This window comes from Astatotilapia calliptera, chromosome 6 (genome assembly GCF_900246225.1).
Source record: "Astatotilapia calliptera chromosome 6, fAstCal1.2, whole genome shotgun sequence".
Classification (NCBI taxonomy): Eukaryota; Metazoa; Chordata; class Actinopteri; order Cichliformes; family Cichlidae; genus Astatotilapia; species Astatotilapia calliptera.
In genome coordinates this window covers 12,390,931-12,412,818 of record NC_039307.1, presented here as the reverse complement: position 1 = coordinate 12,412,818, position 21,888 = coordinate 12,390,931, and the positions used below count along the sequence as shown (strand labels likewise).

General features: G+C 40.7%; 1 protein-coding gene across 1 annotated transcript; it reads right to left on the bottom strand.

Annotated features, from left to right (window-relative positions):
* Positions 1–16,677: 16,677 nt before the first annotated feature.
* Positions 16,678–19,582, bottom strand: fgf20a (fibroblast growth factor 20a). The gene is made up of 3 exons (XM_026169277.1): positions 18,906–19,582; positions 17,976–18,079; positions 16,678–17,843 (listed from the first exon to the last, which is right to left on the bottom strand). Exons 1-3 carry the CDS (start codon positions 19,228–19,230, stop codon positions 17,598–17,600), a joined length of 675 nt encoding a protein of 224 aa, XP_026025062.1. The 5' UTR covers positions 19,231–19,582; the 3' UTR covers positions 16,678–17,597.
* Positions 19,583–21,888: the final 2,306 nt, after the last annotated feature.

The following is a 21,888-nucleotide window of genomic DNA, read 5'->3' as shown; positions in this document are numbered from 1 at the left end:
TCTAAAGCTAATCAGCTGCTCCTGTTTGTAAACCCGCTTGTTCCCATGATTACGCATCTTAACTCATCATCATTATTCATCTATGTATTACTTTTATGTATTAGTCATCTATTTGTTGTAATCATCTATCCTTGCAGTTGTTTATTACACAAAATAAATTATATTATCACACTTCTGGCCACATAGCGCTGATATTCACTGCACATGCCCATATTAACGTTTTCCAGCCAGGTGTTTTCCTTTTCCCATTCTTCCCTTTCTCTGAGGGGAACAAACATTGCTGCTCTAATGCTGGGCTTAAGCTGGGCAGACACTGTGCGATTTTTGGCCCATTTTGAGACGATTTTTGAGTGATCGGACCGATTTTGGCCTTCATCGTGCGTCGTGTAGTATACGTGGGGTAAAGAGAAGTGATTAACACCTCACGACCAGCTCCCGATCATCAATCGCTCGTGAGGGTCTCACCACAGCCGCTCACACTGCACACGCGCAAACACGTAAACGTTGGTGTAAAAGACGGAGCAGCACGGCTGTGCAGCGTGTGATCTGGACACAAGCGATGGAGGCACAACTTGTAGAACTTTGGAAAGCTCATCCGAGCCTTTTCGATGTGGCATCACAAAATTATCACGACCACAACAACCGTGAAAATAGTTGGATCTACACTGCTGCTTAATCACAGCTGCCTGATCAATGTTTTTCATTAGCAATTTAGCAAAGTTGATGGTGGTGGTGTGTCTGTGTGAGTGAAAGACAGAGAGAGAGAGATTTTCTGTTATAACCTTCATTTTATGGAGGCACAGTGTGCGCACTCAGGTCGCATCAGAGCATCGGGCGGTATAGTGTGAGACCTGCATCGTGACCTACCAACTTCTAACCCCTGCGAGTCAATCGTGCAGTTTGAGCAGGAGCTGAATAACGTGACTGAAAAAATCGCACAGTGTCTGTCCAGCTTTAGGTGTACTGTCGTCCGAGACTTGCACCGCAGTGTCGGCGTTTGTTTCCCTGTTGGCCATGCTTGTTGTTGTGGTCATCTGTTGTCTTCCGGTATTTTCTCCGCAAGCGACCTTTCCTCGACCAATGAGATGAGCGGTAATCTGAATTGTCATACTCGAATTGTCATAAGTGTGCTGTCAGCTCATTGGTCACAAAGCAGGAGAGGGGCTGGGAATTATGTTTTCAAACAAAGTGTTAATTCCATTAAAAGTTATAGACTACTTTTGATTCTCACTGTATTACGGGACAAAGTGCGTCCCTTATTAGCTCAATACGGGACGTGTACTTTTGTTTCGAAATACGGGACGATTCCGTATTTTAAGGGACGGTTGGCAACCCTATCTGTACTCCTTGTCGTCCCCATCAGTGATGAGGCCGACTATTGCAGAGTCATCAGAGAACTTCTGCAGGAAGCACTGGGTGGAATTGTGGGAGAAGTCTGCAGTGTAGATGGTGAAGAGGAACGGAGCCAGAACCGTTCCCTGTGGGGCCCCCGTACTGCAGACGACCCTGTCCGACACACAGCCCTGAGTCCTCACATACTGTGGTCGGTCGGTGAGGTAGTCCAGGATCCAGGTAGTGAGGTGATGGTCCACTCCAGAGTTCTCCAGCTTGTCCTTTAGAACCGAGGGAAGAATGGTGTTGAAGGCACTGGAGAAATCAAAGAACATGATTCTCACAGTGCTTCCAGCGGTCTCCAGGTGAGCGAGGGAACGATGTAGGAGGTGAATGACGGCATCATCCGCTCCAATGCCAGGCTGGTAGGCAAACTGAAGTGGGTCCAGTGATGAGCTTATTAGGCGCCGAAGCTGAGCCAGGACCAACCGCTCCAGGGTCTTCATCAGGTGGGATGTCAGAGCCACCGGCCTGTAGCTGTTGAGGTCCTTGGGGCGTGAAGTCTTTGGCACTGGTACAACACAGGAGGTTTTCCAGAGCTGTGGGACTCTTCCCAACCTCAGGCTCAGGTTGAAGAGGTGCTCCATCACCCCACACAGTTGGTCCGCGCAGGACCTGACGACCCTCGAGCTGATGCCATCTGGACCCGCTGCCTTCTTGCCATTAATCCTCCTCAGTTCCCTCCTAACCTGGGTGGTTGAGAGAGACAGGCTGGAGCCTTGTGTTGAGTGTGTATTGGATGCTGCAGTTGGGGGTGGGGGGGAGTGAGCAGGGTGAATAGAGGAGGTGTGAAGTGTAGGCCGGTGGGTCCTACAGATAAGAGCAGGTTCATCTCAGTATAGTGACAAATATGAAAGGGTCTGGAGAAAGCTTGGATAACACTATTGTAACTTCGTTACAGCGTTACAGGTTTAGTGGTGGGCTCAGTGATGGTCTGGGGAGGTATATCCAGGGAGGGACTATCACTGAGCTAAACAATGACACCTTGATTGCCATTAGGTATTGGGATGAAATCCTTGGACCCACTCTCAGACTCTACCTGTTGAGGTGGATCCTGGGTTCCTCCTGGTGCACGAGAATGTCCAGCCTCATATGACGAGAGTATGCAGGCAGTTCCTAGAAGATCAGTGAAGTCTTGGTCACCTGACCTAAATCCAACTCCTCTGGGATATTATGTTTCAGTTCAATGACATGTCACACTGTTCAGTGGCTCAGTGATGGTCTGGTCCAGATCTGGAAAGAGATCCCCCAGGATACCATCCTTTATCTCATTAGGAGCTTGTCCCAACATTTTCAGGCAGCAATACAAGCACATTGGGGGCACACAAATTACTGAGTAACATTTTAAGTCGCTGCATATTTTTTTATAACTGTTTGGACAAAAATGGGGAAGTTAATATGTATTAAAATAAAGCACACCCACACGTATCTAAACATTTTCTAAAGTGGACTGTAAAATTCATTTCAGAAAATTAGTTTTGGGCAGTCAGTCTTTTCTTATTAAACAGCACAGAGCTAAGATAGTAAACCCTGCAGGACTCACTACAGTCCTATAAAAAACTATAATACATGATTCAATAGCTTGGGGAACAATGTTTAGTAATAAGCAATAGCTTGAAGTATTCATTTTCATTACTTTATCAGTCTTTCACATAATTCAGGAAGAATTTAAGCCCACCTTTAAAAAAAAATCAGTTCATTGAGGTTTTCAGACATACACAGCTTTCTTAAGGTGCCAAAACAATATTTCACTCGTGTTGAAATCTGGACTTTGAGTGGACCAACATTGCAGTTTCTTTGAGCACTGCAGGTTCTGGCCTGGGAGTGAGTTTGGTGATGCATTTATTCCTTTTTGCATTGTGTTAACACAACCAAATCCTCCAAACCATCAAATTATGAAAATTCTGCTTCTATAGAGGTGATCACACTTGCTGATGATCAGTTAATCAATTGCATTTGACTAGCAGCACCTTGCAACTTACTCTCTTAATTACTGGCAGGATGTGTGTAATTTTGTACATGATTGAACAGAGTCCTGTGAAAATGTCTTTTTTCTTTTTTGTTAGATACTTGTATATTCCTTTTTTAAACCTGCCAGTGTCTATGAATGAAAAAAGTAAGTGCTCATGTTAATTAATGTGTATTGGTCTCCTTTTTTTTAAAAAATTCATAAGAAATATTAACATTAAATACCAAAAAATACCACGACTTCCACATGACTAAAAAATATAAACTTTTGTTTGTGTTTGTTCAATATTTTTCTTTCTAACAAACAGTTTCTTGGCAATAATTCTTATACCACTGGAAAGCCTTTTTTTATTTCCCCTTTAATTTTGCCACATTTGTAAAGAAAATGCTGGGTTGAGCAGCAGAGTTGAGTATGTGGGTTGCACTCATGTAAAACTTACCAAATCTTATCTGCCAATACCAAACAGCTTATTCTGCTACTGACACTTGTTTTGAGCTTCTGGTACCCCAACAGCTGACAATCAGGTCGCGTGACCAAAGTCCAGATTCTGCCTACAGCAGTTGGATCATACGGTCAAAGTGTGTAGAATACACAGAGAAGGCTATTATGATTGGGCCACATCTCTCTCAACGGAAAAACCAGACTTGTCATAATACAGAGGAAATCTCAATGCTGGGAGATATCAAAATGAGCATGAGGAGGTGGTGCCAGGCTCTTGTGACTGTATATGTTTTTTCCACATCCTACTGTTTGTTAAAAAAATATATTATTAAATTGGCAATATGTCTTGTTTCTTCAGAATTCAATCATCCAATCCAATAAATGATGCCAAACAAGAGTCAATAGCAAAATAAGCTGTTTGGCATGGGTGCAACCCACATACTCAACTCTGCTGCTCAACCCATGAATGAATCCTTACAAATGTGGCACTATTTGAGGGGAAATAAACAGGCTTTCAAGGTTATTGCAAATAAGCATTGTTACATCAAAGAAATAATTGACAAAGTACAAATTTTGTTATTTTTTGAACTAAATTTAGATCACGAGATCAAAAGCTTGATGTGTAAGACGGTATATAACTATATCAGAACATCATGCAATCTACAAGTGTGATTAAAAAATTCAATCACGCATGAAAACACTTAGCTACTGTAGTTACAAAAAGAGAGCACTTACTGAGTATTAAGAAAGCAATAAAAAAAATACTCAGGTAATGAAATACAAAGAAGAAAATGTAATTTTAAATGTCTGTTTTCTGCAGTGGTTTCTCTTATTTCTTTAAACTGAATCGTCAAAATAAATGTTTTTTCTTTGCCTATAAGGCAAACAGGGGAATTAACTACTTACAGCTGTGTGAATATTTCTCACTAACTACTAAATTTCTACAGCCTTTCTAGCATTTAGAGAGGTGTGTGGATGAAGAGAGATAGCAAACCTCTTGGAAGAAAAGCTTCATACAAGCACAGGTGCACACTGAAAGAGCAGAGCCAATACATGTTAACACATTTAGCATTGATCACAAATAAGAGATAATCAATTTATCTCCAATTGAATTCACATCAAGCACAAGGGGCGACCCACACAGGGGAAATGCATTTCAACAGAGGAGCAGAGGCGTTCTTCTACTCCACCACTGATGGTGTGCTTGATGCACATTTGTCATGTCGAGACCTTGTGAAAAATTCCTACCAATTATTCAGTAAAAATCCATGGCCTCCTACTCCCCTACTGTTTGTGGGAAATCTCTGCTGTCATTTCTTTTCTCCCTTGTCACTTCCCATCAACAGAGCTTTGTCCTCCATGTCATAACTAGTCACTGGGGTTATTGGGTATTCATGATTACTATACAGACTGTGTAGACGGCGAGAACACACATAGGCTTCTCCCCACAGATGAACACACAAATGCTATTCCATTGATCTGTTAATCTAGTGGGTTGGAGAAGTGCAAGAGTCTCATTTAGTTAAAATCATTACCCTTCCCACAAGATAGATAGAGATATAGGGATTTAGAGAGAGAGGAGAAAACAAGGACTTGGAAAGACAGAGTGGGGCACACAATGACACAGAACCGATAAAATAATCCCGATGCAAGGAGAGAAAGAGATAAAAAGTTAAACAACGTGAAGGGAAATTTCCTTTGCCAATGCTGCTTCACAAAAAATCTGTTTTCCTGACTTTTTCAGTGTTTTTTCTGCCTCCCTGCCCTATGTTCTGTAGGCTCCAACATATCACATGGACTGCAAAGGGCTTTGCAGTGGGAATTCATTGTAGCGGTCGATAGCGCTTGGTGAGTGATCTATCGACAAAGTAGGAGCGTGTGAGAGAAGAGTTCAATACACTTCAATTTAGCTCCACTTGCTTTAATTACTTCCACCATGTGTATGTGTGTATGCGTGTCCGTGTGTTAGAACACATGAAACTAATAATAAAATTACTGATCTCGGGGTTTGTTGAATGTGTAGACAGGGCTTACGGAAAACTGTGTAATGTGATTGAGTGCAGTTTTATAGAGCATGTCATCAAAGCATTTTCCTTCAAAACTGTCTGAATTCTTCAAGGTGTGGAAACATTCCTCAGAAATGTTGGTCCATATTGACATGAAAGCAACTTATAGTTGGCGCAGAATCTCCCATTCCACCATATCCCAAAGGTGGCCTGTTAGACTGAGATTTGGTGACTGTGGAGCCCATTTCAGTATAATTAACTCAGTGTCATGTTTGAAAACTGAGTTTTAGTTATCCAACAAAAAGCAACCATCAGAAGATGGGTACAATTGGTCATACATTTAAAGCAACAACACCTGGGTAGGTTGTGGTGTTTAGAAGATGCTCAGTTCCCACTGAGAACCCCAAAGTCTGCCAAGAAACGTCCCCCACACATTATACTACCTGAGCCATATAATGTGTGGGCTACAGGGCTGGATGGATCCAAGCTATCTTACTGTTTATGCCAAATTCAGACCCTACCATTGAAATGTCACAGCAGAAAGTGAGACACATCCGACCAGGCACCATTTAAAAAAAAAGACTTTTAAGACTCTTTTGTCTAATTTGTTTAATTTCTAGCCTAAGTTTCTTGTTCTTAGCTGACAGGAGTGGCACCCATTGGTCTTCTGCTGCTGTTGTCCATCTACTTCAACATTCAATTTGTTGTGCATTCAAAGATGCTCTTCTACATATGTTGAAAGTAACAAATTACTACCTTCCTGTCATCTCAAAGTTGTGTGACCATTCTCTTTTCACCTCAGGTATCAACAAGGTATCTGCACTGCTGCTCACTCTTTGACCTAACCCCCCTCCCAAAACAAAACAATACAGAGCTGCCTTAAACCTACATTTTTTTTCCAAAGGCCACCACAGGAGGACTCCCCGCAGTCTGATTTTAAAAATGTCCATGAGAAAAAGCCCAGCAGCCTTTCCCTGCTTGTAAACACATACCTGCTGGCTTTTTGATATTGTTCACTGCTTTCGTGTCATTTTTAAATCAAAGCGATGCTTATTTTGTAAAATTACTGTTCCCAGCGAGCGTGGGACATTCATCGTTTACTCAGTCAGATCAGCCCCTTGGTAGTCATGTCAGGTTTTAAAACACCAAGCTATTGATGCCAGAAATGCACAGCTTGAAGTTTCACAGCAGGCTGTCACTAACAAGTGAGTAAGTGGACATTTGCCACACTAACCTATGATTCTTTATCCTTAGAGTTTTTATGTTTGGATCACTCTTTGAAACCCCAATAAAATGCCTGTCTCACCTTTGTGTCGCTTCACAAAATGCTATGTTGTTAACACTTGTCCCTGCTGGCGAGAAAATACTCACTGCTGCTGCTTTTTTCAGCAGTCATCAAACTCTGACTGGTGTTTACAACTGTCCAGTCATAAGAAGAATTAACAAGTCTACTAGGGTTTGATGCACCACAATGAGGTAAAGAAGAGGACACAGACTCCAGACATGGACAAGCAACATAAAGGTGAGAGTTATGATTTTTTTTTTCAAAGAGGAAGTATTAGTTTCCCAAGAGAAAAAAATTCAGGGATGGAGAGTATCTGTTTTGCACACATAAATCTTTAAATTAAAAAGCAAAGAACATACAGTCCCTTTATTTTACAAAGGAATCTTCCAGGTCTGTTTCCTCTGTGGTGAATGGGTTACTCCCAAAAAATGTAATTGCGCACACAATATGTCCTTTTACTTGCTTCTTTTACATCAAGCTAACAAAGCCAAAACAACTGGAAACTGACCTTTCAAAGTAGTTTTTTAAATGAAACTGAATAATATCAACTCAACATATTTATCTATATAGTTAAAAAAAAGATTTTTTAAATCAAATGTTATCTTTTATATGCTGTAAATGGTGAATATTATATTCTACTCAAGCATAATATTGGTAGTTATCATCCTCTTAGCATTCATATTTGTTCTCTTCTGTTTTCTCTTAAATGCAAATTAGATTTTTCTGTTTTCTCTTCCTCATTGCACTCTTTCTCCCTGTAGTCCCCTTTGTGTCGTATGCTAATGGATAGTTCCCCTCCTATTAAGAATTTAAGAGTGAATTTGTCCACGAATCCATAACATTGAGCAAACATGTTCACAGTAAGCCTCATAAATAATTTTACATCACAAGGGTGGAGAACCACAGGGGATTAAGTGTCTACTGTCTTATCTTTAATCCCTTCTTTTCCTTCATTACTTCCCCCCCCCACATTTTCATTGTTTCTCAAGTTACGGTATCACTTCCCATCTATAAAATGTAACATAAGTTAAAAAGGGAAAACAATCCAATTTATTTGATCTAGAAGTTTCTTTTTTTTTTCTTAAGCTTCACAATGAGGGGAACTAAAGGTTATAAAACCCACTATAAACAGCAACCTGGCATCCGAAACCCATCTGTAATCCACAAGTACAGGTTCTTAACTTGATGAGTAAAATGATTTGAGACTTGTGGTAGTATTGAAAATTTCAATGCAGCCACTCTGATGTGAAAGTTAACAATATTATATTCAAAATGAAGCTGATTGAAAATGTATTTCTGTGATCAAAAGAAAATTGTACAAGTATCACCTAAGGGGCAGTTACTGGAACACTGACCACTTTGCACTACACACTAATTTTCACCATTTTGGTCCAGACAGGAATTTGAATTGTGCATTACACATTCCTGCAGATGTTTCTTAGATTTATGATGTAGTGCAATTTGCACCACTCTCTTGCACAGTCTCAGCCTTACTGTTTTTAACTTTCCTTCACCCTAACCTCATCTATCATCAGCATAAAAATTGGATTTATTTATTTAAGTATTCTACTTACCAATTTTCTTGCCTTCATATTTCACCCCACAATAGACTTGTGACTTGCCCAAAGTGTCCAGGTTTGCACTGTTACAACAGGGACAGGCTCCACCACCCCCATGACACTAAAACGAATAAGAAGTGAAGACAATGGACAGATGGATGTAAAGGTGGACATTTTTTTTTTGCCTAAGGATGAACTGTGATCAACGTTAGTGACCTCAATGATGTTTTCAATCTAGTAAAAATAAAAGGGACAATTTTAGTTTCTCCAATATTTTGGATTTTGGCCAAACAGCTTTGAAACTTTCCCATCAGCCACAGCTAATAGAGTACTAACAGACTAAGACAAGATGGTAAAGATATGTAAATTATTTAACTCTCTGAACATAAGTATATTAATATTACCGTGTCAGCAGAGCATTTAGCTCAAACCATTGCTGTATAGATTCACAAAACTAGCTAGCTGGATACAGATTTACATACTGCACGTAGACACATGGCATGTTTTTGTGTGCTTTTTTCTAAGACAGAAAATATGATATACACTTTGTGTCTACTACAGAAAGAATCAGCCAGTGTACTAGCTCATGTAGTGCATGCCTGCGCACTATCTTCCCTGCGATCTTCTGCAACCTATAATTGACTTTTATATGCATCTACACACAAGGAGGAGGGTAATTCTAGCTTGAGTCTTCTTTTACTCTACACTTGAGTTCGCTGTTCTTTATTTCAAATAATTTAATAGCAGTACAAAAAAGGAAAACAAAGAAAAAGCTAGAGTGGCTGAGGTGCTTTTATTCTTCAGTCAGTTTGAGGTACGAGTACGACTAAATGCAGGAAATGAACTTAAATTATCTTATGGTCCAAAAGAAAACATCCAACCTGGCTAGCTTAATGGGTTATTTTGCTTGACTTCTTTCCCACAATGTGCATTTCCTGTACAGCTTTCAAATACCTCTGCTCCTGTTGTTTTTTTAGTCACACCTGCAGGTTGGACTGAGTTTGTCATCCACTTTATACCTCTGTTTGTGCAAAAACATGCATTAAATGACACCACAAGCATCATTCAGTCATCTAAATTAATTAAAAAGAAGGCAGAAATTGCAGTTAGAGGAAAAACCACTGATTTTATGAACTCTTGCACTGCCAATTATGCCCTGTTGATATGTTTGCATGACTTAAAAGGTAAGGTAATTAAACTACTGCCAGCTGCTAACTGTCAGCAGCCTCTATAAACTAAGAAAACACTGTGATTGTGCAAAAAAAAAAAGTTGATTTTTAAAATAAAATCCGTAGAATGTTTTGATCTTACAAAACTTCACCTTTCGTTTTTTTCCCCAATCTCGTGTCCTACCCATGTCTTGTATAATTTGTGGTTTTTAGGTGTGTGGATATGAGCTGAAGTCAGTGGTTAGATGGGTATTTTACATGGACTCTACCTTCTGCTTAACAACATGTTCAACGACTGCTTAAGAACTGTTGATGATAACAGGGTTGAAAATGTGCGCACCGGTGTGAATCTTTCATCTGCAATATGTCAGGTAACACTCTTTCATTGAAACAGACCCAGCAAAAACAGCAGGAGGGTGTGGAGTTGCATTTCAAGTACACTTGGTTTACTTTTTCCTGTGATGTGGTTTACCTCAGTATTGTTGTGTCTTCTGAGATAATTTATCGCTTATTTTTTTCTAGTTTTTTCATGTCCTTTACGCTTTAGTTTCTGTTATTGTCAATGCTTTTGCTTGTAAATTTGTGAGTAGTTTTAATGCATTAAGTAATCTATATAATATGTATTAGATTAACATCTATTGACCAAAAAAAGCCATTTGAACTTGTCCTTGGTGGAAAAAATATTAAAAGAATTAAAGGAAAATTTAGAAATTATTTTTTAAAGCTTTATTTTTTGGAAAGACAGAATAGAAAGATTTTGTTAAAAACAACATGGCCAATGGCAGAGACATACGCAAACGGCTTTAAAGCTGTGTGGCTACCCCCTGGTTTTAGTTCTCTTTATCTGGGACTTCCATTTGGTGCACAGTAAGGCCTCAGTCACACAGAATACCACTAGATCCTCCAGTTGCAAGTCAAAAATCAGTATTTCCCAACCAGTTGGCTGTTGGTTCCTGAAGGTTGCCAGCTGATGCTGGGTGAAGAGGAGACTGCACTAAGATCTCCTTGTCATTGCTTTGGTTGCAAGCAGCCTGTAGTTTGCATGAAAAACATCAGCTGGTCTACAAACACTCTCTGAGATGTAGAGAAGTTGGAATAAAAGTGACAAACAATGGCAATTGTGAACATTCCCCTTCAAAGTAAAGGTGGTGCCTTGCCACTGCAATCAGCATATTTCAAAGGGTAAAACATTTATTTTGAAGGTGAATGCAAATCAGAACATTTCAGATTTGCGTCACACTTTTGACAGTTTGACTACCACTCGGCAATTAGTCTATAAACAAGTCAAACTACAGGATTACTTTGGCAACCAAAGTAATCACAAGGAGGTTTTTGGTCCAGCAACATATACCTCTTTGAGACCAATGCTAGCGGCTGCTGGTAAACTCTACAAACAACTTCCCAATTGAACACGGCACACACACTTCTCCTTAGGTTGTGCCAAAGGCTCACTGACCAGTCTATGCCTGTTTGACTGGGGGCTTTAGCAATCGATTTCACAACGACTGCCAGCAACCTTCACTCATAACAGATTGCTGAGTATTCATTTTCTCTTCATTACCAGTGGTTGCAAAATGACTCTGCCGAATGAGTGTCTAGGTCTGTCTGACTGAGGCTTAAAGCTAGATAAACATCTACACCTACGAGATACCACCAACAACCTTACAACAACATATAACACACATCACAACTGGCAACAGCCACAACATTTTTATTTATTTTGAGTTGCGTTGCTGACCATCCAAAGAACACCATTCCAGGATTCACTCTCCCTTTTCTGCAGTTTTACTTTCCACTGATATTTATTTAGCTGCCAAATGTTCCATCATGATATCCAACCATTCGATCTATTGGTACTCATCAATGCATCTTTAATCAAACTATATATATTTTTTCAAACTTAGTACCTTGAGATCATTAAAATGAGAGAAACTGAAAATGTTCTCATTAAGCTAAAAAAAGATCCCCAAAAGGTCCATCATTAAGGCAGGCTAAAGCTCAACTACTCAGTTGTTTCTTTCTAGTTTGAACAGCACTTAATTAAGTTTATTAAGACGTATCTATCAAAAGGTGGATGAGTTCATAGCTGTCTAATATGTCTAAGAATTTGGGATGAACACTTTTTCTTCTGTGAATTCATCGCAGCTGAGTCACCCCCACAGAACCATTAATCTCACACACAGAGACCTGATGAAAGCTTGAGTACGCACACCTTAGGAGTGTGTGTGTGTTGACGTCTGCAGGAAGAACACCTGTGTGGATTCTGCTTGTTGCACATACGTACCAGCACACACACTTTATTTTTAAGGGAATACGTTATCACTGTTACGCTTAGAGCTTATAGTTTGTCAGAACAGTACATTTAGAGGCACATTGGCTTAAAAGTACTTTGCTAAAGAAGCAGCGTTTGAAGAAGGTTAAATTTAATTTACTTTCAGCGTTCTGCCCACAAGTTCAAAATTTTGTGTCAAAATAAGGTACTATACTCCTGAAGCAGATAATATTGAATTTTCTTGTTATTTTAGTGGAGATATAAAACGTTTAGCCTTCCAGGAGAAACAACAGTATGTGTAACAGAGTAAGACAAATGCCTCAGAGGAGCTTTTTTTCCACTACTTGGAAGAGAAAGGCGAGAAACATTAGTGGGAGGTTTGACGAGATTTAAAGAATTTTACCACATTTTTTCCCCTTGTTTTCTATGATGATTCCTGCATGGATCCAGCAGTGGAGATCTAACCAGTCAGTGGAAAACCCCACAGAGGATAGACGGAGAAAGAAGAAACAGGATTGAGGCATGGCAATGCACACACACACACACACACACACACACACACACACACACACACACACACACACACACACACACACACACAGGCCTTCACACATCAGTCAGACAGCCCTCTAGTCAGGAGAACCCCTGGCTCACCTTCACACAGATTCACAGATCACACGCACACACACGCACACACACAGAAGTTGTGCTGACATGAATCTGTGCAGTCACTTTGAGTCACATAAACATGCCTCTCCCTCCCTGCAAACACACACACACACTTCAAAGGAAGATTGTAACCCGACAGACCAGCAAAGCACTAAGAACCCATATAGTTTTTTTCCTCTCTATTTTATCTTCTCCGAAACCCACCTGTTTCTTGAAAACTTTTAAGTCATACATGCCTCTCTCTTTTTCCTAGTTTTTAAGATGTTTCTCTCTTGCTGTGTCTGACATGAAGTTTCAGTCAGTATCCATATGCTGGTACTCAGGTACCGTTTGTGTGATGTTCTTTTCCTCTTAGCCTACACTGTACACCCCTATCAGAGGATTATACACACACTGAACCGTGTCCTAACTAGACACAATGTAACCGTGCTCCAGCCTGTACAACTGGGCAGATATGAACGAAAGCACTATGTAATCTTATCTGAAACATGTTGCCAAGCTGATGAGCCAGTATGCTGGCACCATCCTATGCATGACAGTATCTCCTTGATGTGAAATGCAGCTGGACACATAAAAGAATATCAGGCAAATAAGAAGGAGCTGCTCTCTTCCCAGTTTCACACCAGCCAGATGTTTCAGGGTACAGGTAGTCTTCCATCAGTACTGTACAGAGTTAGGCTTTGTTAGGCCATTTTAGCCTTGACCCCAGTACACAGGGGTCCTGTGGATGTCACAACAGGGGGTTATTCAGGACTCCGATAACTATAGAGCCTGTTCAAGCACTTAGCCTGCACAAAGTAGATTAAAGGTTACCAAACATTACGTGGGGGGCAAATCCCTTAATCACACGTGGGCCTCAGGTAATTCTAGTCCCGTGTGAAGAGTACTTAAGGTGTGCTAAAGTAATTCTAAAGATTGACATGTTTCTTGGTTATGCTAACTAGCCTACTCCAGTTTCACTCTCCTTTAAGAGCCTTAATTAAATTTTGTTTGAATTATTAAACTTTAACAAACAGATGCACAGAGTAATAAAACATGCTTACCTCAAGGGCCATTTACAAGCTTTTGATCTTCATGCACAGCTTTTATCCAAAGATAGATTTGGATTATTTTGTGGACTATCCTAAGCACCTTTGCCTTTAATTCATTTTGCTATACCCACAAAAGCTTGCAGTGCACTTTAAGTAGCATATCTGTAAAATGTTATTATAGCTAGTTAAGTTGCTAATTATTGGTAGCTCCATGAGATGTTTGAAGAAGGAGCGAAGTTAAGTTGTTCTCACTGGGAACTTTGTTTTTGCCTCCACAGAGGTTTAAGCCTTTACATAATGTTTATATAACCACACAATAATATATAGAATCTGTACAAAAGGAGCCAGATTTTGGTAATACAAGCTTCAGTAGAGGAGGCTTTGGGAAAAAACAGTAAATGAAGAACACATTCACTGACGTGCAATCTCAAAAGCACTCACTGTCATCTTATAGTAAACAAGGAACGGGAAGTCTTGCCCCAGACTTCTAGTTATCTGTTATTTGCATATCTGCTGCAAAGTTTTGCAGTTGTAGAAACATTTCATCACTCATCCAAGTGACTTCTTCACTCTCAGCCAACTGCAGGTTTCCCCAACCTTATAAACACTGCAGTTGCACAATGACTGAAACTAGCACCAAGTTGCAAGCTCAGTTTCATGATCGTTAATATGCAAATTATCATGACCACTGATCAGTGACTATGAGTACTATTCACAAAGTTGGGATGGTGATGATGAAAGAGTTCAGCAATGGTCATTCCCTTTTCACATATAAAGCCTCCCTGAGTTGTCAAAGGAGCTTGCAAAGAAAAGCGTCTGGACTTCTTTAAGTTGCTTGAAGACGTTTCACCTCTCATCCGAGAAGCTTCTTCAGTTCTAAGGTCAAATGGTGGAGAGTCCCAGATATAAATATATATATTTATATCTAGATATATATCCCTGAGTTCCATCAAGTCAAATGCAATCAACTTTCTGTGATTAAGAACTGATGATTTCATAAGACTGGGCCTTTTATAGTAAAAAAGGGGAACTTTAAGATCATAATTTTTGAACAGCTGCTAACTGGACTTTGAAGTGAGCAGCTAGTAAATAATCCTTTGAATTATAGTGTTTGGTCAATATCGATACTGAACTCAACACACCGTGTTGAATGAAACCTGGGAAATATTCTGTGCAAAATGCTTTAAACACTACTAAACAAACATCATGCTTTCTCGTCTTGATGCATTCTCAATCATCCAGGAAAGTAAATCTCCAAAAGTTGATTCTGTTCATCTGGACGTAGCGTTTTGTGGGAGAAACGTTTCGTCACTCATGCAAATGACTTCTTCAGTCTCAGCTGACTGCAGGTTTGGGAGGTCCCCAGCCCATTGTTCCTTCAGTGGGCTGGTTTCAGTCATTATGCAAATGTACTGTTTATAAGATTTGGGAAACCTGCAGTCAGCTGAGACTGAAGAAGTCACTTGGATGAGTGACAAAACGTTTCTCCCACAAAACGCTACGTCCAGATGAACAGAATCAACTTTTGGAGATTTACTTTCTCCTTCATCGTACTCGTCTTTGTCATGTTAGCTTTACCTTTTTAGTAATACAGATAACTGAACACTGTGATTGATAAATGATTAAGGCAGTGAAGACTCTAATGATGATTAAAGCTGGCTGAAAGTCAAACAATGGACTGCAATCTCTCTTTAACTTTTGCCATTGTGAAATTTGACCAAATCAGTTTCAGGTGTGTTAAGAATGAGGGATGACTCACACAGGATATGTGAATGAAAGAGCCATAGCATTAGCCCTGTCAATCACGTGTCTAGTTGGAGATCACAGTAACTCATTGCCCCATCTCGCTGTCTTCCGTACTTCAAATTGTGATCCATTTAACTACAAAAAAGATGCTAAATATTTTTTTCCAATTCAGGCTTTTTTTTTTTAAAACAAATTTTGTGGACGTTGTTAACTGAGAGAGGGCTGATAATCCAGCTATCAGGTTATCTGTGCCATGTAATATGTATAGCATGATGTATAGTATATTGAAGGGGAAATCTAGCAATATTACTTGTCAAAAACAATGTACCAGTTTTTTAAATGACTATTTTAACTGTATAAATAACTTAAATTAATATCAGTGTATAAATCAGTACTATGTGCAGCTCTTGATGTGATTATTAAGAATGGAAAAATGCCCAAATGATGTCATTTCAGTTGTCTTGCTTTTTTTTGGAGAGTAACAAATATTAAAGTTGAAATATGGGAATTTTTCTGTGTGTGTGATTGAATCACAGAATAGGGTAGCTTTCAACTTTTACTTCCTCGTATCTTCTTTCTTCCTGTTTTCTGGATATTGCCCCTGCCTCCCAGTAGACAGGGACTGACAAAAAAGGAGGCTTCTAGAAGAGCTGAGAGGGAGGAATCACACACGTGTGCTATGCAGAAGTCTTATATAAACTTTTTTCACACAAAAATGCTACACCACCACAGTTTAACATTGCAAAAGACTTAAAGTGCATCTATTTCTTATGGATGTCTATTTTTAAGGTTAGTGATTGGTTGTTCCAGACAAGTTCTCCAGATAAATGTTGTACTAGTCATAAAGAAGTCAACGTTTTTAATATCATTGCCAACATGCAGATTAAGTTAACCACATTGGCTCAAACAGACAAAGCACTGGAAAGATTGGAAAGACTGATATGATCGATATTGCAGTTTAAGAAGTCATAGCGTCAATATGCAGAACACAAAGTCTCAAAAACTATGAAAAGACCTCCTTCAATGACCACAAAACAACAGTTTATACTATGATGATAAAATAAATAAGAAAAATCTCGTGCATATTCTGGATGTTTTTATTTTATTTTATCTCATAGCTGTAAAAATATAGTCTCAAAATAAATAAATATATGAAATAAATATACTGTATGTCCTTGGAAAGGAAAACTCATAAATAAGAATAAAGATTTCAAAATGTCTGTAAAGGTGTCTTTGTCAGTCCCATCCATTGTTTGACAGCAGTCGGAATTCCTTCACTGGCTTCCATAAGAGCTCCATTACAAAACACACCATCCCACACACAGGACACTGTTATTCTTCTCTTCCTCCTCATGCATTTTGCAGAAAAATCATAGTCTGGATTGATTTCAAAGGGTACTTCACCCATGCCATCACAACAGTCATTTCAGTACATGTGATTATCCCAGCTCTAAGACCCGTTTTACAGAACAAATGTGGCTGCCTTCCAGTGCATGAACTTTTTTTAATGTAAACCAGCCACACTTTATAGTGGATTTTGCATGTAAATTATTTGTTTACTTAGCAGCCACAGTAATGTTGGAATAAAAGGTCGACTCAAAACATCAAAATTGACAAGACACAGCAGTAAAAGGTTACTAGCAGCCAGTGGTTAATCTCAGCTATCAAGTTCACAGCTTTGTCCTTTTGAACATGCAGTCTGGGCAAGCAGATAGTTGGATTTCATTAGTGAAACTTAATAAAAATTTAAAGATCATCCGTTTGGCCACCAGGGCTTTTGCATAGGCTGATAAGGTGAAAATATGTGGAGCCCCAGTAGTCTCTGTCATGGGGCTCTTCACAGGTTCCACAGAAGATCCCTGATGCTGTTCAGTCACATTCCCCAGCCAGTCGGGTTTTCTTTCCTTCCTCCATGCCAGCAGTGGGGAGTGTTGATTTGGTGCACTTTTACGATCCTATTTTTTCCACATAAACAAGATCATCCATCTCCCTTAAGGGGATGACCTCGGGTGCACTTCTGCTTTTAACCTTGCTTTTCACCAGCTAATTCATTCTGCCTCAGCTCTGACCCAGTATGTCTCTGTACAGCTCTGGAACTCTTTCTGGATCTACAGGTCTTGGTAGGAAGTGAGTGAACCTCTGATGCCTCCTTGATCTTGTTCCATCACGGGACGTCCCATCTTTGTTCAAAGCAACAAAATAAAATGAACCTTTCTCTCCATGCCGATAGATGTTAGAGGAGTAGGTGTTGTACCAGTTTTCTTCAAATTGCTCTCTGAAAACACATTCTGCTGACAGCTTCTCCTGCAGAAAGAGAGGACAACAACGGATGAGTTTTAGGGTGCAAAATGTGCCACCTACTGGCTGTGGACATCATTCTTGAAAAACAGAAATATGTGTGTGCCAATATGTATCTGTTCAAAGGTGTATACTTACAGAGCCGTACAATTCTCCCTTGCTGTTCATGGCAAGGTAAAGGCCACTGTCCACCCCTTTGATGCTGACGAGTCCCACAGCTAAACTGATGAATTCCAGTATACCTGCAAACACACATTACATTACATTAATTAAACAATCATTAATCAATTAAGCAATCATTAGCATATCTGGCAACATGGAAATATTAAATAGCAATTCATATTTGGTATAATAGAGCACTAGTCTTGCTGACAACGTTTCAGTTTACTAAATTGTGTCTGTTCTCCATACAAATTCGTAGAGTATGTCCATCAAATGCCTCTGACAAGTTAGGTTAGAGTGGTTTCTGGTATGAGGTTACAACCAAATCTCAAATGAAATGAATCAAGTACCAGAGGCGCTACAACCTTGCAGCGATAAATAATCTACTTTTGATGTGCCGCAACCTGCAGCTTTTTATCTTGATAGCTGGAGATAAGTTTGTAAAAGCGTCCAATCTAATCTGAAAGAGGAAACGTGGTAAAAAAAAAAAAAAAAAAAAAAGTGCAAATATATAATATCTCAAATGTTGTTCCACCTGGAAATAGCGGCTGCATTCATGATTAGCGTTTGATTAAAGCAGCCTGTATTGGCATGGGTATTTCAAGTCACGACGGCTGTGACTGTAGGAGTGATGCAGCTATTTCCCCGTATGAGTTATAAGTCCTCTGTTATAACTCATGGCCACCTCTATTTTATATATTATTTGGTATACAATCCAGTAAGCTTTTCGCTGCTGTATGCTGATTATCACTATTTCCTCCCCTGTTTAGATTCTGTTTGTATGTGAGTCTGTCAGCGTCTCCACCACAATGATACCTGACAGTGTGTCAATCAGTCTGAAAATTCAAAATAGCTTTTCTATGCTCTTACTACTACTTGTGCTGCCAGAATTCACAGGCTCTGTACCGAATCTGCTGTGGTCTTTCCTGGTGCCCTGCACGGTGCCGTCAGGATGAATCTCCAGGTGGAACCCGGTCCTGCAGTACAGCTGCCTCCGCCTCAGAATCCCCTTCAGATGGCTGAGGTCCGCCAGGCTCCGGGACAGCCTCTCCGCAGACATTAGGTGCTCTTGCTGTTGTCCATGTCCCCCCATTATCAATCCGGTCGCCGAATTGTAGTCCACCGCCCCGGCAGGGGTGAGAATAAACTGAGAGCCAACGGGAGCCGGAACGGCACCAAAGCTGTCCAAAAATCCGTTGGCGAAGCTCCCAACCTCGGCCGCTGCCCCCATCACAGATGACACACCAGATCCTGTTTGCAGCGTAGGAGCTCCAAGTCGAGTTCCAAGTGATGAGTAGAGAGCCTCTATATGAGCAAGTGAGCGAAGGTCAAGCCGAAAGGCGAAGAAAGGGAAAAAGTTGACCGTGCGTGCAGAGAAAATCCCTGTGATCAGACTGGCATCTAATTGAGATTAAACTCCTGCGTTATCTTGATGTTGGATGAGTACGCATCCCCGCTTGCTGCAGCGTGTGTCCCCCGTCTCCTCTCTTCTGCTATTTATCCTTCTTTCCTCTCTTCTATTCTCTCCTCTTCAACTCGGGATACTCCCCCTTTGCTCCTGTGCGCACCAGGGTTTTCCTCTCTCTCTCCCTCTCTTTCTCACCCCCCTCTCTTGCTCTCTCTCGCTAAATTCACTTCAGCCTTTTATTTCTTCTCTCAAGTGATACCTCCCCCAGCAGCAGTGTGTAGCGCAGTGAAACCAGTGAAAACCACTCCACATTTATAGCGCACTGCCTCCTATTAACCCCAGGTTGCCTTTTATGCAAATATGGCCCGATCCCCTCTCTTTATGGCTAATTTTTGTTCTCGCTATTCTCCCGTCTCACCTTTGATGTTCAGTCTTAGCGCAGGGGCACGTGAGAGGAAAATTAATAACCACTAATAAAAATTAGCATGACAGGCGTATTTTCCCTTACTTCCCCTCAAGCCACATGAATGTTTCCCTAACTCACAAACGGACAAAATGTCATTTTGCTCGTGGACACTTTAGCAGCAGATTAAACAGATTAAACTGTACAGGTGTTTATAAGAGTTGCTGCGGAGCGCGCGTCTCTGCAACTTGGGTGTGAAATAGTTGTGGAGAGAAAGAAACAGCGTGTGCATGTCAAATAGGCATGAAAGTGATGTTGCCATTATCTTAAATGCTTTACATCTCAGTGCCCCCATTTCGAAATGGCTCAGGTGCAGAGAGAAAGAGGGGCGAGGAAAGCCCCCATTTGCGTAATTTTCGCACTCGAATGTTGATTTATTGCTCCTGTTTTATGTAACCCAGCCGCACATTTACAGCACCCGCACACACAGACACACACAGCCGTACACATGCACCCACACACACCTGTGCAAACGACATCACTTGACTGTCAATCCTTTCATTGATCTTTCCACGATGCTTTGAACAACACTGGAGCTCATATATACCCTTAATTGTGGTCTTACGAGACGAATCAAAGAAACAGAGGCTTCAAAGCGCAGGGATCTTGTAAGGGGATCAGGCAATAACAACCAGAAGACGGGAACGGGAATATACCTGTTTGAACCACACGCTTAGAAAATACCCCGACACTTGACACTGAAGGGCTTGGGGGGGGGGGGGGGGGGGGGTGTAAAATAAGTGCTATTTTGAGAGACAAAAACGGAGTTTGTTGTGGAAACAAATATTTTAGTGATCATAACAATGAACACGCTCCAGTGGGAAACGTTATACTGAGTATATCAGATTAATGTAAAATATCAGTCTACTATACTGAAGTTGACCGTGATCATGGCGGTTTGGTAATAAAAGCCTGTGGATTCCAAAAAGACGCTTTTTCGAAACACCGGCGAAACAGTCCTTTCTTAATTTTTATGGTGCGGCGTCATTTATTTAGCTCTGAATTGCTCAACACTATTTATCCTCTAATACAGACTGTGATTTTATTTAAACCAAGGGCACGAAGCATGGTCTTGTGTTCCAGATCATGGCATTGATTGGGGCAGCAATACAGACACATGGTCGTGCACGCAAACGCACGCGCTCACACTGCCTCCCCTTCCCCTGGGAGTCCCGTTGATAAATGAGTTGAAGGTCCAGAGGTGTTGCTGTGCCATACTCGGGTCATTTTGTACTCATGTCAGGTCTTGCAGCATGACAAAAAGTCATATACCCACACCAATAACACGGGTCTACTTGTCACGCTGCAGGACCTGACATACTTATTAAGTACAAAATGTTTCTTATGACGCCAGTTTTCTGCACTGCCTTTGCACACGTGTGTGTGACAGACAAGTTAGAGGGCATCTATGTGTGTGGCGCGTGTCCTTCTCCCTCTTTCCCTCGGTTCATTAGTATTTATGACCAGCACAAAAAGAACTTTTTTTTTAAAGGGCGACAGGATCAATCGTAATCGCCTCAGGCCGATCTGGTCTAGTATTGGATATCGATTTGGCCTCAGTGAAGACGTCAACTACTACGCCACATCGTCCTGGGAACTGTTCACACAAGGCGCAAGTGATCAGTTCCCAGGACCACATGATTCGCTCCAGTGTAGGTTTTCTTTTACAACGCTGCAAGTGGGACATGGAGGGAAGCCAAGCATATAGGAACATAACTGTCATGGAGGAGGAGGGTGACGATGATGATGAGGAGGTCCCTAGGGTTATACCCCCACCTCTAACCCCTCACCCACACACACACACACAATACACACACAAAGAAATCACAACCTAATCGAATGCCTGGATAATGGAATAACTGAATAAGTAGCCTAGAGGTTATTAATGCAAGTGGTCTCCAAACTAGGGTCTAGCGAACCCAGGACACGATTCAGAGGGCCCCATGAAAGTGCAGACTTTAATTTCATCATATTTTAATCTTCATAGGTCAGTCAGAAAATGCAGGAGAAAAAAAAAG